The sequence below is a fragment of the Hydractinia symbiolongicarpus genome, chromosome 13, assembly GCF_029227915.1.
Source record: "Hydractinia symbiolongicarpus strain clone_291-10 chromosome 13, HSymV2.1, whole genome shotgun sequence".
Lineage (NCBI taxonomy): Eukaryota > Metazoa > Cnidaria > Hydrozoa > Anthoathecata > Hydractiniidae > Hydractinia > Hydractinia symbiolongicarpus.
In genome coordinates, this window is record NC_079887.1 from 9998153 (window position 1) to 10013861 (window position 15709).

Genomic DNA, 15709 nt, shown 5'->3' on the forward strand with positions numbered 1-15709 from the left:
CTTTTAACATTAATACAATGGTAACGTTGTGCATCTTGTAGGATTTAAAATTTGATATGAGACCAGCCTACACTGATGTAAATCTTTATATCAAAAATTGTTAATTAAAAAAAGTACATATTTATTTTTACAACAATGATCATGCCAACTGCAATTTATTTATCCACAGTAACGATCACAAAATTTATGTTGTTTTACATCATCTCGACTCTTAAATTTGCAAAAAAAAATTTATCCCTCAGGACCAACTATCATAACCCCAAGGGGAGATACTAACACTTGCTCCTCGAAACTATTTTGATTCTTACTGAGCTGATTATTTAACAGTTTACTGCTACAAGCTACTTTTTACATTATTTGATCAAATATTAGCGCTATTATTTAATAAAAAATAAATAAATATGTTGTGCACTCAGACATTGCTAATACAAACAGCGACATGTTAACAAAGCAGATAGGCAATATAGCATTCTGTGTCATCTATTTCTCACTGACATGAAACAGTTAGAAATGCTAAAATGATATAAATTGAAATGTGCTGGACTTGTAGCACTTTATTACCAGTCTTTGATTACCAGTCTTCACCAGACTTTAATAAATACTCCAGGCTAGCCTATTTTTTTCTGAAATGAAGTTAAGTTTTAAACTCTGACCAGTTTCAACTATTTTATTCTTAGATACAAATAAAAGTAGAAATATAAAGGTAAACACAAAATGGATGCTGCAACAAAATTGAAAGTCTTTTTATCAGGAAAGAATTATGCATTATCACAAGATAAAGTGTTTACAACTTTAGAAAAGGATACACGTTTTAATACCGGGTTAAATTACAATGACTATGCCAACATGAGCTTGGAAGAGTTTCGTCTTCTTGAACATAAACGTGCAGCAGCACTAGCTGAATATCAGTTTATTGAGAATGATGATATAATCTCAAATCCAAGTTGTGCTGGTGCGTGCAGCGATGCTATGGTGTTTATAGAATGGAGTGGCGGAATGAAGTATTTCTTGAATAGATCAGTACGTATGGACAACATTACATTTTCTTTTCCACTCTATAAAAAAATACCTATTGTATTCGTTATAAGATAAATCCAGTTCCTCAAATATTGTTTTTCATTTTAAGCTTCAGTGAATGTTGAAGGAAGCAAAGATCATTGAATTATTTAAAAATAAAGTTTTGATGTTTTACACTCAGTGTTGGTGCTTCTAATTGTTTGCAAATCTGTTATTTCATACCAGTAAAACATTATTTCGTTCTTTTATTCAGCTTTTTTCATTAACTATATATGGATCTACCACTCATCCAGAAGCTTTGGACATTGCAGCAAAAGCAGATAGATTAGAGGTAAGCTTTGAATGCATTTCAGTTTGCTTTTTCAAATTTGTAAGAGAAAAAAAAATTGTTATTTCCTTAGTCTCCTTACATTTCTGAAGAAAGGAGAAATAATATTATTTCACTTTCGTCATATTTGGTCATACTTTAAGCTATGATAAAAGCCTTCACCAGTAATTATTATGTTGACTATTTTAAAAGAAAATACAGTAATATATGCAGTAGTTACCATTCTCCCAGATTGTCTATTTTGCATTGTTTTTTTTAGATTTTTGGTTGCTTTGCTCTCACAGAGTTATCACATGGAAGCAACACAAAAGGGATGCGCACAACTGCAACTTATGATCCCAAAACGCAGGTTTTTATTTCTTAAGACAGATTCACTTCACCGATTTCCCTAATAAATACATCTACTTATCATGTCTCAAAAGTTAGGAAACCAAGAGATAAAGGATTAAAGATATTATCCGAATATACGGTTGCATTACCGGAAGATTTTTTATACCAGTATACTGGTTTGGGCACGCAAACTCTTACGACCCCCCTTCTCCCAAAAAAGTTGGATTTGAAAAAAGTTAGTTAAATAAATACAATCATATAAAACAATCCTGTTGCTAAGATCACATTTCCATTAATTATTGGATTTATATCGATGCGAGATATGATATTTAGATTTATTTCCTTATAAAACTGTAGTCGTTAGTTCAAGAAGTATTTTGTCTTAGTGTGTGCAGTGTAGTTTGGCTACTTCACTTGCATGGAACCAAAACGTGCTACTATGAAATTTTGAATTTCTTACTAAGTACATCATATCAGTTTACACCTTAATAAAGCAAAATGACATACACTTTAGGAGTTTGTGTTGAACACACCAGATTACGAAGCCATGAAATGCTGGTCAGGCAATCTTGGACAAGTAGCAACTCATGCTATCACATATGCACAACTATATACTCCAGATGGTGTTTGCCATGGTTTGCATGGCTTCATTGTAGAAGTTCGAAACATTGATAGACTTCCTATGCCTGGTGTTACTGTAGGGGATATGGGACACAAGTTGGGACTTAACGGTGTAGACAATGGGTAGGTGGATTTGTTCATTGACAGGTATGCCTTGTAGTTCTTCTTATAGTTATTTTGGCAAAAAATGGCTTGTAGAACAAACAAATGTGGAACTGATAGCTGTGGATTTGCTTAGCTTTTGTTTGATTCATAACTTATACGAAAATCTTAAATCAAAATACACTGAAGTCGAGCATGTACAGTGCATAAAACAGTAATCTCGAAAATAGTAGGTAATCACATATGTTTTTTAGGTATATGTTGTTGAAGAATGTTCGCATTCCTCGGTCACACTTACTTAACAAGCAAGGCGATGTTACTCCTGATGGGAAGTATGTCTCACCCTACAAGAATAAAGCGACACGTTTTAGTGCTGTTCTTGGTACACTATCTGGTGGTCGTGTTGGTATAACTGGTCTCACTACATGCAACTTGATCATGGCTATCACCATATCAGTAAGGTGAGTTAAACTTCCTTGTTTTGACACTAGTAATAAGATCTAGTAAAAGATGGCTTAATAAGAGTACAACATAATAATTTTTGTCTAATGTTGGCATCTAATTTTGACTTCCAAGCATTAAACTTTGACGGCTTTAACATGCAGGATGTCCAGATGTGTATAAAATACACTAAAAATCTGGATCGATTTAAACCAATAAAATCTCTTTAAAATATATAGGTATTCCTTCCAACGAAAGCAATTTGGACCAATTGAAGGAGGACCAGAACTTCCTGTGATTGATTATCAAATGCAGGTAAGAATTTGAATTCGGTTTTGCGGAAGTGAGGTAAAATGCGAAATTAAAGTTTGTGAATGTCTGTTCCTGTTTGAAAAATGCGGAAATTAAGTTTTCGAATACGTGGAAAATTTCCTTTTTTTAAAGAAGTCTATTTTTAATCAGTTCTAACAAAAATATTCCCTTCACGTATTATGCTAGAAAATTCTTCACTGCATGTGTTGAGAAAACCTTAATAAATCGACTGTGTATACCTGCTTTGATTTCGAAAAATCCCAATATTCAAAGTTTTTGTTTTTCAGTTGCAGACTAAATTTTCCTTAAAAAGAAAAATCCTCTACCCCTAAAATTTTTTTTTGTGGTAAAACGTTTGAACCGCGATAATCTTCTAGATGTCTTTTCCATAAAAAAGTACTTTTTTCTTAGCATATATTTTCTTTCAGCAATGGCGCCTTTTTCCATATCTTGCTGCAGCTTGTATCTGGCATCCATTTGCAGTGTGGTTTGCAACATTGTTTTATCGAATATCTGTTAATAAATATGTTGGAGTGGCAGTCAGTCCTGAATTAGCGGTATGTATGTAGTTTTCATTGACAAGCTGTAACCTCATAGCAAGATATAAAATCAACTTTTCAAAATTTTCTGATTTTTAGCCGATGTGATATGTTATTTGCCTGCCTGCTTAGTTAATCTTCGGCATTCGCAACAATAATTTCCTTGTGTCGTCACGAACTAAAAAGGGTAAACTTGGTTTCACGGGAACCTATTTTCGCGAAATAACTAATAACTCTTGAAATTTGGAAAACAAATTTCTTAAACTACCTTGCTATAGCTGGCTATTGTCTTTGTTTGTTCGTGTCATAGCTTATTTCACTGGATTGTTTTTTTTAAATGTTTTGTCTTGTAACAGTTTTTAAGTGGCGAATAATATAACTTTGCAAACTTAAAATACTATATCATAACTTTATACTTCGCAGGCTGCGCAGGGTAAAGAGATTCATGCTTTATCCTGTGCTAGCAAACCTGTTGCATCATGGGTAGCTAGAGATGCAATACAAGAGTCACGTGAGGCTTGTGGTGGTCATGGTTACCTAAGTGGTATGTTTCTGTTTATTCATCGTAACTTCATATTTCGTTTCCCACACCCAAAAATATTCAATCTGGAAAAATTTCACAGAAAAGCTGGAAAAAGTTCCTTCTCTCTTACTATCATTAAAAACAACTTGGAAGATCCACCTTTACATTTTTTGGTATATATCTGCATATTCTTTCTCTTTTTTCTACTGTATCGTTGGTGAAAGAATTAAGTAAGATTGTAACCATGCTCATTATACAATTTATTTAAGCTTCTTATGTTTTGTTGCAATTTCGATTGGTATGCGCAATGTAGTCAAATAAATTATTTGTCCAAATGATGAAGTTCGGTTTGGTGTGGGTTGGGTTGAAGTCATGATACTACGGGGCTGTCTTTTGCCATTCAACTTGTTTTAAACTTCACAGGTTTTACTTATAGTGAACAGATTGGGTTGGTTGAGAGACACCAATGATCCAAACTGTACATATGAAGGTGATAACAATTGTATTCTGATGCAAACAAGTAATTATTTGCTTGGCGCTTACAAGGAGTTGCAGAAAGGTGAGACAACCACACTTTGTTGTAAGAATTCTTTTTATAAAAATTATCTACACTCAATTTCTAAAATTTTAAGAATATTCTAAGAGTGATGCTAAGTTTCAATCACAAGGCACCAAATATGTATAAGTGTAAAATTCCAACAATATATTCGTTTTTTGCAACATTTTTCTCTGAGAAACTGACGGCGTAGAGGTTATAATATTGTAGCGCAATATTTTGAAAAAAAATTCAACAGTGTTTTAAAGGTCATCGCAGTTTTTAATAAAATATTAATTGATTATATGAAAATCACTTTTAGGAATTATTTAAGGCTCGAAATTATTAATAGACCTTTAATTCAGGTTTTTGCAAGCCATGAACCTGGAAATCTCTAGTGTATTTTGGAATCACTTCTAGGAATTTATGTGGAGTCTCCATATGGCAGCATCACTTTTTTAAATCAAATGGTTAATATACTGAAGAAGAAATGCTCAATTAAAACGCAAGCTGACATAACGCCAAAAGGTAAGAAAGAGCAGGGCCGACAAGTTGGTTTTGAAAACAGAGAATACAATGTCTCAATTAAGGAGATGAACAAGATAGTCCCCAAGGTTAAGCTGCTGTAGAAAAGGTTTTCGATTTTAGGACTTCCAGATTGGCTATAACGCTTTCAAATTCTGACATTTACCAAGAAAGTAGTGTTTTCGAAGTTATCTTAGCTATGTCTGAAAAACTGGGGTGTTGGAATGTTGTGGGGTGAGAAAAATACCCCCTTCCCTGCCGTTTTTATTGCCCCTAAAACAAAGGACAGCATTTTTATTCAAAAGTTTTGCTCGAACTTTTTACTGCCTCGACACACTTCGGAGTTTATAATCATTTCCTACGCGTTTTTCTCTTTTTTGTGAAATGCTTTTTTAGTGATGATAGAAATTCTTCCCTTCAAGCAGATTTTCACTGCAACTTATAATACTTGTGTCCCTTTTTTTAGTGATAGAGGATATGCTTCAGTGGTTAGTGGCGTATCTATTAAAGAAAAGTAACGAAAAGGTGCAAAACCAACTAGCTATGGATAAGGTATGCACTTGATGCGGATATTCCGTCTCATAATCGATTTATTTTGCGTCCTTCGTGGCATTGTATGTCTTTTTTTTTAATTTGTTAAAAGCTTGGGAGCAACTTTAATTTGAGGCACTATGTAAACGTGTTTTAGATGCACTGTTCTAGTTTTCAACTGCGTGTAATAGGTCTCTGAATTTAAGTGATGTTATACGTAGATTTGTATGGGTAACTAACCGGGTTGGTGCAATTTTATACTTAGATTTCTATAGATAACTAACCGGGCTAGAGCAATTTTATATGTAGATTTGTATGTATAACTAACCGGGCTGGAACGATTTTATATGTAGATTTCTATAGACAACTAACCGAGCTGGGAAAATTTTATATGTAGATTTCTATATATAACCGAGCTGGGAAAATTTTATATGTAGATTTCTATATATAACCGGGCTGGGAAAATTTTATATGTAGATTTCTATATATAACCGGGCTGGGAAAATTTTATACGTAGATTTCTATATATAAACCGGACTGGGGTGATTTTATACGTGGATTTGTATGGATAACTAACCGGGCTGGGACGATTTTATATGTAGATTTCTATATATAACCGGGCTGGGAAAATTTTATATGTAGATTTCTATATATAACCGGGCTGGGAAAATTTTATATGTAGATTTCTATATATAACCGGGCTGGGAAAATTTTATATGTAGATTTCTATATATAACCGGGCTGGGAAAATTTTATATGTAGATTTCTATACATAACCGAGCTGGGAAAATTTTATACGTAGATTTCTATATATAAACCGGACTGGGGTGATTTTATACGTGGATTTGTATGGATAACTAACCGGGCTGGGACGATTTTATATGTAGATTTTTATAGATTAAAACTTGAAGGATGTTAAACCTTACTTATTTGTGTTTTGTTCTTTTATCAAGGATGAATTTAGTGCGAAGAATGATTCACAAGTCTACTTTTGCCGATCACTTGCTATTGCTTATATTGAGGTATGTTTTCCTCACTACAAGCAACTGACTAATATCAACTCGTAACGTATAACTAATAGCAACTCGCTACTAGTAACTTGCTACATGTCACCGTCTTAGCGGCTTGCTACTGATAACTCGCTACTAGTAAATGGCTTCTAGTATTCGGCTACTATTAACTTGCTAGTAATAACTCGCTACTACTAGTGGTTCTACACTATACATGATGATTTTAGTAAGGAATAGTGGAAATACCAACGCATTTTTTTGCTGGATATTATTTTGTGGTGTAACCTAACTCTTATACTTTAGAATTTTGTACTGCACAAATTCGCATCAGAAAAAGCCTTCTCACCGAACTGTCCACCGGAGTTTAGTGAGCCGTTGAAATATGTATACATGTTGTATGGTTTGTGGGTAATAGACAAGCATATCGGAACTTTTTTTCAAGGTATTATTTTCTCCTTAATAATCAACAGTTGGACGTGCGTTACAGATAAATATTTATATTACAATGCCCGTATGTACGTCTATCTGTCTGTAACGCAAAATGGTACCGCAAGTAGCGAAACGCACGCAATGCGGTAAAAAAAAGGACAGGCGACCCGTGGATTTTTCCACGGGCTACCGACTAGTTTTGTCTGTAATAATCAACAGTTGGATGTACAAATGAATGATCTCTAGGTGCTGTTAAAATAATAACCACAACAAGGGTCCGGTACCCTAACAATCAAGAATTAGAATACTAAAAAATTCAATAAATTGTCATCTTTAGGTGAATATTTTGCGGACCAGTCACAGGCCGAGTTAATAAAAGAGTCAATTTTATCTTACTGTTCTATGGTGGGTGTTTTTTTATTTGGACCTTTCTTGTCGTCTGTTATACGCGCATTCGTTTTAAATTTTGTACTTCGCTGAACGTTTTATTTTTTAGATGAAGAAACACGCTTTGCTATTGGTCGATGGAATTGCTCCTCCTGATTGGGTGTTGAATTCACCAATAGGACACAGCAATGGAAAGGTTTAGAATTTTTTAAGTTTATTTAAAAAAAGTTAACGTTGTCTTTTGTGCGTTTTAAAAAACTGCTTTATGATTTAGCCTTTAAAAAATCTTTACGATGCCATGGTAACAGCGGAATCGCAACAAAGACCAAAATGGTGGAAGGAGCTGTTAAAACCAATTGACGTTGGAACTAGATCAAACCTGATTTCCAGCAAATTATAACATTAGTTTTTTTTAGCAATGCAGTCAATCAGGATATGTTTTATTTTTATTTTGGATTAGTTATATCAAACGTTAATCCATAATCAGTTATTTGACAACAAATTGTTTGGAAGTCTATAACATACAAAATAATAACACCTCATTTTTTAGAGTGGCTAATCTAATTTTTATGCACGCGTTGTATTTTTTAAAATTGTAATTAATTACGAAATAAACAGTAATTATTTTAATAAGATTTGTATCTTTGTATTAGATTTCTATTTTAAGAGGATTAAAATGGACAAAATTCCTTCTCAAAAAAAAAAAAAAAAAAAAACCTTACTGGCATTTAAAAAGAATCCATATCAAGTCCAAAAATTAATTCTCTTTTAATAGGATTCCTCATTTTAACAAGTTATTTAAACTGACTTGAAAAATAATGTAGATAATATAGAATTAAGTTGCTGTGTTGCTTGTCTCCACGCTCTCATAGACGCGTACTAGCTGTTCATGAATACCCTTTATAAACCAACCAACACAAAAACGATCCAATCCATTCTGCACATGTTATTTACTGGTTGTCTTAAAGAGTATATTTCACGTATATTTCCATATTTCTCAGATTACAGTAAATAATGCATTTTAAAATACAACTTGTAATTGTGTGAGCACAGAGAAGGAGAGCAAAGCGAGGGAGAACACAATATTGAGAAGGGTATGACGTAGGTTTGACTGTGGTGAAATTCTATACCTTTGAATAATAAAAACCACTAAAAATAAATTATTTAATGTAAATGCTTACACAAAGTTTATAACAGACATATCTTATGTAGTTTGTTTCTCACTCAAGATGAAAATAGCAATAATCGGTGCCGGCATTATAGGAGTCTCCACTGCTTATCGGTTGAAAACGACGTTTCCAGATTTAGATGTGACAGTCATTTCGAAAGATTTTTCACCCAATACTGTAAGTGATGTCGCTGCAGGATTCTGGGAACCATTCTGTTTTGGCAAAACACCTTTAGATAATGTTATGTAAGTTAAACTTGGTTATTATTTTCACATTTCGTTCCTAAATTAAATTATTTCCAGATTATTAGAAAGAAAAAGGGTCCTGGGGACGAAGATGGTTATTTACTTAAATTTTCTTAAATAACCTATCTTACCCCTAATGTTCTTCGCGAGAGATCTCTTTTAGCCACCTTGACACCATTATTTGTAGAACTGTTAAATGCTCATTTATATAGGAAATGGTCAAAGGAGACATACGACTTAGTGATCGAGACAATAAGGGATGACCCAGACTCCGCAAAGTGTGGTTTTTCGCGTTGCCATGGGTACAACCTTAGTGAAAACAATAGCATTGAGGTAAGACTTTTTTAAGTTTGTTCAAACCTGCATTCAAATGTTGACTTTTACTTGAGAATTTTGACCCATTCTATAACTGTTGTAATCCGTGATCAAAGTAGATTGAAGTCAAAGCAAGGTCAAAATAACCTGTGGTCACGTAAATTTAAGATGTTGATATTCAGAAATTGATAAAAGAGAAAAAAATTTCCTTTCCAAGGACATCCATCTGCGTTATTGTTGCAACTGTAAAGAAATGAAGCTTATTTATTACAAGCTCGTGAGCTTGTATTAAAACGCAAATGTGTCCTACAAGAATGGAAATTTTTGCCTCTCTGAGCACCGACACGGGAGTCGTCGTGAGTTCGAATCTCATCTTGGTAACTATTTTTACTTTTTTTTTCTTTTTTCTTTTTAAAAAAGATAAGACAAGTGTTCAAAACACTTGTTTAACTAACTAGTAAATAAAGGTGTTTCCACCAAACTTTTTAAAAATGAATGTAGGCAGAATTAACTGAATTAATGAATTTCGCAAATTTTGGGGTTTGTGGGTTTGTGGTCTTTCTTCTTCCTGTCAGTCGGTTCACCCAAGACGGACCCATCGAAAATTAAAAGTTCGAGGAATTTTCCGTTCAGGAAGGTCTCACAAATCAATTTTGAAAAATAAGTGTGTAACAAATATTATTGCGTATCTGAATAGTAAAATATGTCGTGTCTAACTTCGTAACAAAAATCCCAATTTGATAGACAGCTTTTTGTAAACTTTATTCGCGAGGTTGTTTGCGTATATCATACGTCTTGTTTTGTCTTAGATACCATCCTGGACTAAAATTGTACACGACTTCAAAGTTATGTTTGAAGAAGATTTAAAAGGCTTTCCAGAATTTGCCAAGTAAGTTTTCGATTCTCTTTTAACTATGTCAGCCATTATGAAGCATTTTTGAGAAAAAGAAACCATGATTTGTTTAATTATTTTTTGTCTTAGCTCAGGTTTCAGTTTTACTACTGTCTTCATTGAACCGTTAAAATACATTCCTTGGCTCAGCAAAGGGTATGTATACTTATTTTTTTACGACACAACTTGTTCCCCAGATTTTCTTGCCTAAACATGAAAAAGATGTTTATAAAAAAAGGAAATACACTTTTTTTATAAATAATGTAAATTTAATCACCCCCAAATTGTCCAAATTTTAAACAATTTCTAAACAGTTTGCATGAGGAAAATAAATGGTCGAAAATTAAACAAATTTAACAAGCTTGACAAATAATTAGTAAAATACAAACAATTTCCATGGTAAGAATTAAGTTAAGTAAATATAGTTTGTCAGAGAAAAAAATCCTTGTAACTTACACAGTCAATGCTTAAGAATTTGATATTAAATATTGACAAAGTAGTTCAAAAAGAGACAAAATCTGTTTTTGTTTTTTGAATAATTATTTCGCAAATTGCAAATTACAATGTTCTGACTTTCAACTTATTTTAAAATACTGTGAAATTAACAATACCCGTATAATTTCACTATAAAAATTTGGCGGGCGTTTTTCCCTAAGGAGCTAAAAATGTCCGAGGCGAAGTGCAAAAAATGAATCTTGTATATAAAAAAGTGTAGTATTAAAAAACAAAATAAGGAATGAAAAATATATAAAAAAATATAAAATAAAAAATATACGAAATAAATAGTAGTATTTATTTTCAATATTTTGAACTTTTTAGATTTGAAAAACTCGGCGGTCGATTTGTGCGCCAAACTGTGACGTCACTAGGTGAAGTATGTTATCTCCTATTTCCTTTCTTAACAGGTGACTTTCACCCTCCCCTTCCCCCTGCTCCTTTTTTATGCAAGGAAATATAAGGGGAAATCAGTCCAACTTAGCAAGCTTCCGGCTAATCAGGCATCTGATTTAACAGGAGTCTACTGTATTATCGTGCGTTCTGTAAAAATAAACTGATTTAATATTCCAGTTGCCAGAAACGCAAATGAAACTAGACCACTTTATAAGGGTATTAGTAACCAAATGAATATTTTTTTCGATTAGGTTTGCAATACCTATGATGTCATTGTTAATTGCACTGGGTTTGGATCGAAAACGCTTCTTGATGACAATTTAATGTATCCAATAAAAGGACAGGTCATGAGGGTACGTAGGTATGCAGCATTTTGATTGTTTTTCCCAAGATAACGATGCAGCAAAAAATGCAGATGATCTGTGTTATGAAAACATTGTTTTGTTGCTTCTAGGTTAAAGCACCCTGGGTAAAAGAATTTGTGATATATGAGACCCATGATAGAGTGAGTTATGTTTTACCAAAGTAAGTTGAAATAGCTTTTTCTTTGATAAAATTATGTACCTGTGTTCTTTTTAACTAAGCTTCTTCCTTTATTTGTCTTCTTTTGTTGCCTATCGGGTCTGTACTTGAGAAAGGGGTACAGACCGACAGTAAAACTTTTTAAAAAAGGTCAAAATGCATTAGTGATTGGTGGATTTGAAAACTTAAGATTTCTTTTTCACAGTCAAGATTGGGTCATTCTTGGAGGAACGAAATATGAAAATAATCCCAATACGGACGTTTGGATCGGAGATAAAGCTGCTATAATCAATGGTGTTTTAGAATTGTGTCCGTCTCTTAAGGTAAGGTTAGCTAACATGAAATATTTCTTTTTATAAAATTATCTTTTCTAGAGATTTTTTAAGGGTTTATCTGACATTTTTCTTGCTGACACTGATTCTTACCTCAAACATATATTTTTAGTGCGGATTACTTCTCTTGCGTTTTGTTTTCTAGCGTTTTTATCGTTAACATGGTTTCTATTTAAGATACAGATGTCGTGTTTTGATTTACGTTTTGTTGAATTACTTTATTCTATTGAGTTATTTGTTTATAGCGTGTCTGAAAGTCACCAATGGTTTTATTTAGTAGATGGCCGGGAAAGGAGATTGGGAATATTTTTGTTTGTTACGCAATTTACTTCTTTGTAAATAACAAAACACAGCAGTAATTTCTATAAATAGACTGCATCTCAGTATACAGACGGCGTGGATTTTGACATAAAACTTTTTTTAATAATCAACTTTATCGACCTTACTTGCACTCTTTTTATAGCATGCTACACATCTAAGTGATTGGGCTGCTTCACGACCATGTCGAAGTTCAATGCGAGTCGAGAAAGAAGATTTACTAGTTCCAGCTAAAGATGGCGCCCGAACTGTGAAGGTGAGAACTAAACTACTAAATAATGCATTTTTATTATCCCGCGTGAAGTTTAGAAAATGAATAAGGTTATTTTCGGTTGAGCAAAGCGAATTGGAAAATAACAGCTTAAGATGGTGCCCAAACTGTGAAGGTGAGAAGGGGTGGGAAAAGGGACTGGCGTGTGCATTAAGAGTAAAGTTTTGTAGAACAGTCCATAAAAAACAACTCGTTGGAGGCTTATGGTTCATCTTCTATTTTTAATTTAACTTCACACCTGCTTATATTTTCAGTGTGGCGCATTATATACATTTTTGTTAATATAAACAGTCAACTTAAAAAAGCGTTAAATGTTCTTAACTTTTTCAATTTGTAGCCTAAAAATGTTCTGAAATTGTTTGTAATTTTCCTCATATTTTGTTTATAAAGTTTAAAGCGACATGTTAGTAATTCTTGGTATTGACAAAGCCTTAACTGTTCTAAACATAATCTAAGGACCTTTAAAGCCATATATTTTTACATAGTTTGTTCTTATAAAAATCGTATATTCTATTTGTAGGCAAGACGAAGTTAGAGTGAACGTGATAAGACATTTACAACTAATTCAGTAACTTTTGCATAGATTTAACTCTCTGTATGCATTTTTAATCTTTTCAGGTAGTGCATAATTATGGACACGGAGGAAGCGGAGTCACTGTGCACTGGGGATGCGCAGGAGAAGCCGTCCAGCTAATCACGCAATGCATGGATGAAATAAGACAACAAAAATCGAAGTTGTAATGAAATATTCACGTGAATAATCTGACAAAAATATCTGACAAACAATAAATTAATAAATAAATCCATGGAATAATTACAGACTTAGAAACTGTGTTCAACAACAATAACAATGATAATTTTAAAACTTCGTCAAATATGGATGAAGCCACGCCAAATAATTAGTACATCTAAGCAAATTCTTTATATTTTTAAACGACTTCAAAATCCTCGCAAATTTTATGAATGCTTCACTTGTAACATTGAATTTCAGCGACTTTCAACCGATTAAATTACAGTTACATCCCAGTAACTCGAACACCGGATAACTCAAAATTTCATTATCTCGAACCACTTTTTGGGGTCCCTTCTAAGGCTAATTTATTCGGATAAACTTTTTACTCAAGAGAAGGAAATCAAAGACTAGATAAATGTCAGATTTTTTTCCTTTTTATTATCTCCTGATGTATTATAGATGGATAATGTTGTCTGTCAAGTAAAATTCAATTTACAAGGGACTTTCATATGCCTTCTTTATCGCCAAGATTGCCAATTTTCCCGGGAAGTGTTGCCCCACCTCTTGAAAAAATCGCTTCAACTTCAAATTTACGGGAGCTTTGTTAAACTCGAACATTCGTTGGGGGCTCATTTCGCTTGTGGAGAATATAAGGGTTGAACCACAAAACTGTACGCTTAATGTTAGTCCGACATGTATATTCTTTAACGTTTAAATATTTTATACCAATTTTTAGCGGAAATAAAAGGAGTTATAAACAAATTAGTTTTCTAAACACTTTACATGGGCGTATGTTTGAGCGTTTGTGGTTGCAGGGCTCTTGACTCAAATACATCACTATTAAGAGAAGGGAGATGGGGGTTAAAATTTAAACGATTACGTTTTTTTTGTACAGCTTTTATTTGCCAGTCATCCAAGAGAAGCAAGTTTGTTGTTCTCACTAAATGCATTGCCACAGCAGCAAGATAACTCAATGGAAATTTTTTTTGCAAGAAATAATTATAGCAAGGATTTATATTCGCAATATTGTGATTCGAAATTTTCATTTTTTCAGATTTCAATTTTTGCGGGAATTTATTTTTGCTAATACTATTACATAATTTGAGTATGGTAATGTTTTTATTCTATCACAGCTTTAGTATATTTATCATATAGTTGGAAGTTATATCGTCCTTTATGATTAATATCAAAATCTATAGTTAAATTAGTTTCATCAGAAGAATCGTCATCTCATCATTAACATAGTAAAGGTTACTAGGACCTGGTAGGAAGTTATCGACTGATTACTCCACTTCTACAGCTGGCACAATGTCAGTAAGAAGAGAAAATATTTAAGTTATTAAGATTTTTTATAAAAGTGCTCGCGAGTTAAATATATTGGTGAATCCATGCAAACAAAACGAATTTTTATCAACAAAATTTGTTACGGCTCTGAAAAATTTAATTTCGCGAATGACAGTATTGATAAAAATTTGCGAGAAAATTTTTTTCGCGAATGACGTCAAAGCATTTTGCAAAAACTCGCGAAATCGCAAATTTCCTAACAACGTCGCAAGGTGGCCACAGTTTAATTTACTGGTGTTTTGTGATTAATGCTAAAATCAATGAGTATTACTGATTTACAACCTCGTCCCCAGGACATGTTAGGCTTTTTGTCACAATGTGCAACACAATTCAATGTTTTTAGCATCCATTGCACGTTCAACAAAAAGAGATAGTACTTGTTTGTGTTTTTTGTAATCTTAGATTTTTAAGACTGTTATAAATTCTTTTTGCTGTAGATTTACTGAACAAGTACCGAAATACAATATACAACATAATTAAGTGTAGAGAAAAACATCACATCTTCTACATGTAATTTTATCTGCACACCAATATTTACAATACATACAACATAACATTTTCGTGTGAAAATTGTGTTGCAGGTCAGGGTTTTATATCAGCTTCGTTGACAAAAGAGAGGTTCATGCTAGAAAGTTTAGTTTAGTGGCTTGTTGCTTACTGACTTGTTTCGTTGTACAAAACATTGTTTGAAATTAAAGCAACAAGGGAAATTTAAACCTAAAATTCTTAACATGTCAAAAAAAAATTGCTGGTATTCTTGGTTTTTTCCTAATCTCTATATATAATAATCGTACTTTGTTTGTCAGCCAAAAGCAGGTTGTGCTAACCATGCACGAAATAACAAATGCCATGTATTTTTACTTGTCTTCCCTGTGGATTTTCCAGTGGCTGACGACTAGTATTTTTGGAATTCAAAACTATTACGAAAAACGTTGTTTTTACAGCCAACTTCTTTTAACGTATTTATTATGCGCTACAGTGAAATCCCTCTAAGGCGGTTCCCATCAGTGCAGTGTTTTTATGCGACTTTTTACAAATGCAAATACG

The 15709-nt window shown here is 33.1% G+C and overlaps 2 protein-coding genes across 2 annotated transcripts; both read left to right on the top strand.

Moving 5' to 3' along the window:
* The first annotated feature begins 651 nt into the window (after nt 1-651).
* Nucleotides 652-8263, top strand: LOC130624168 (peroxisomal acyl-coenzyme A oxidase 3-like). The gene is made up of 16 exons (XM_057439732.1): nt 652-1020; nt 1271-1348; nt 1605-1694; nt 2190-2419; nt 2653-2859; nt 3079-3154; nt 3580-3708; nt 4114-4234; nt 4650-4772; nt 5169-5276; nt 5740-5825; nt 6758-6826; nt 7118-7256; nt 7581-7648; nt 7740-7826; nt 7905-8263. The coding sequence occupies exons 1-16, from the start codon at nt 715-717 to the stop codon at nt 8028-8030; spliced, it is 2043 nt and encodes a 680-aa protein (XP_057295715.1). The 5' UTR covers nt 652-714; the 3' UTR covers nt 8031-8263.
* A 134-nt stretch (nt 8264-8397) lies between these two features.
* On the top strand, nt 8398-13820 carry LOC130624170 (D-aspartate oxidase-like). The gene is made up of 11 exons (XM_057439734.1): nt 8398-8724; nt 8843-9044; nt 9257-9377; nt 10169-10248; nt 10342-10407; nt 11071-11125; nt 11394-11495; nt 11597-11667; nt 11870-11987; nt 12460-12570; nt 13204-13820. Exons 2-11 carry the CDS (start codon nt 8860-8862, stop codon nt 13324-13326), a joined length of 1032 nt encoding a protein of 343 aa, XP_057295717.1. The 5' UTR covers nt 8398-8724; nt 8843-8859; the 3' UTR covers nt 13327-13820.
* Nucleotides 13821-15709: the final 1889 nt, after the last annotated feature.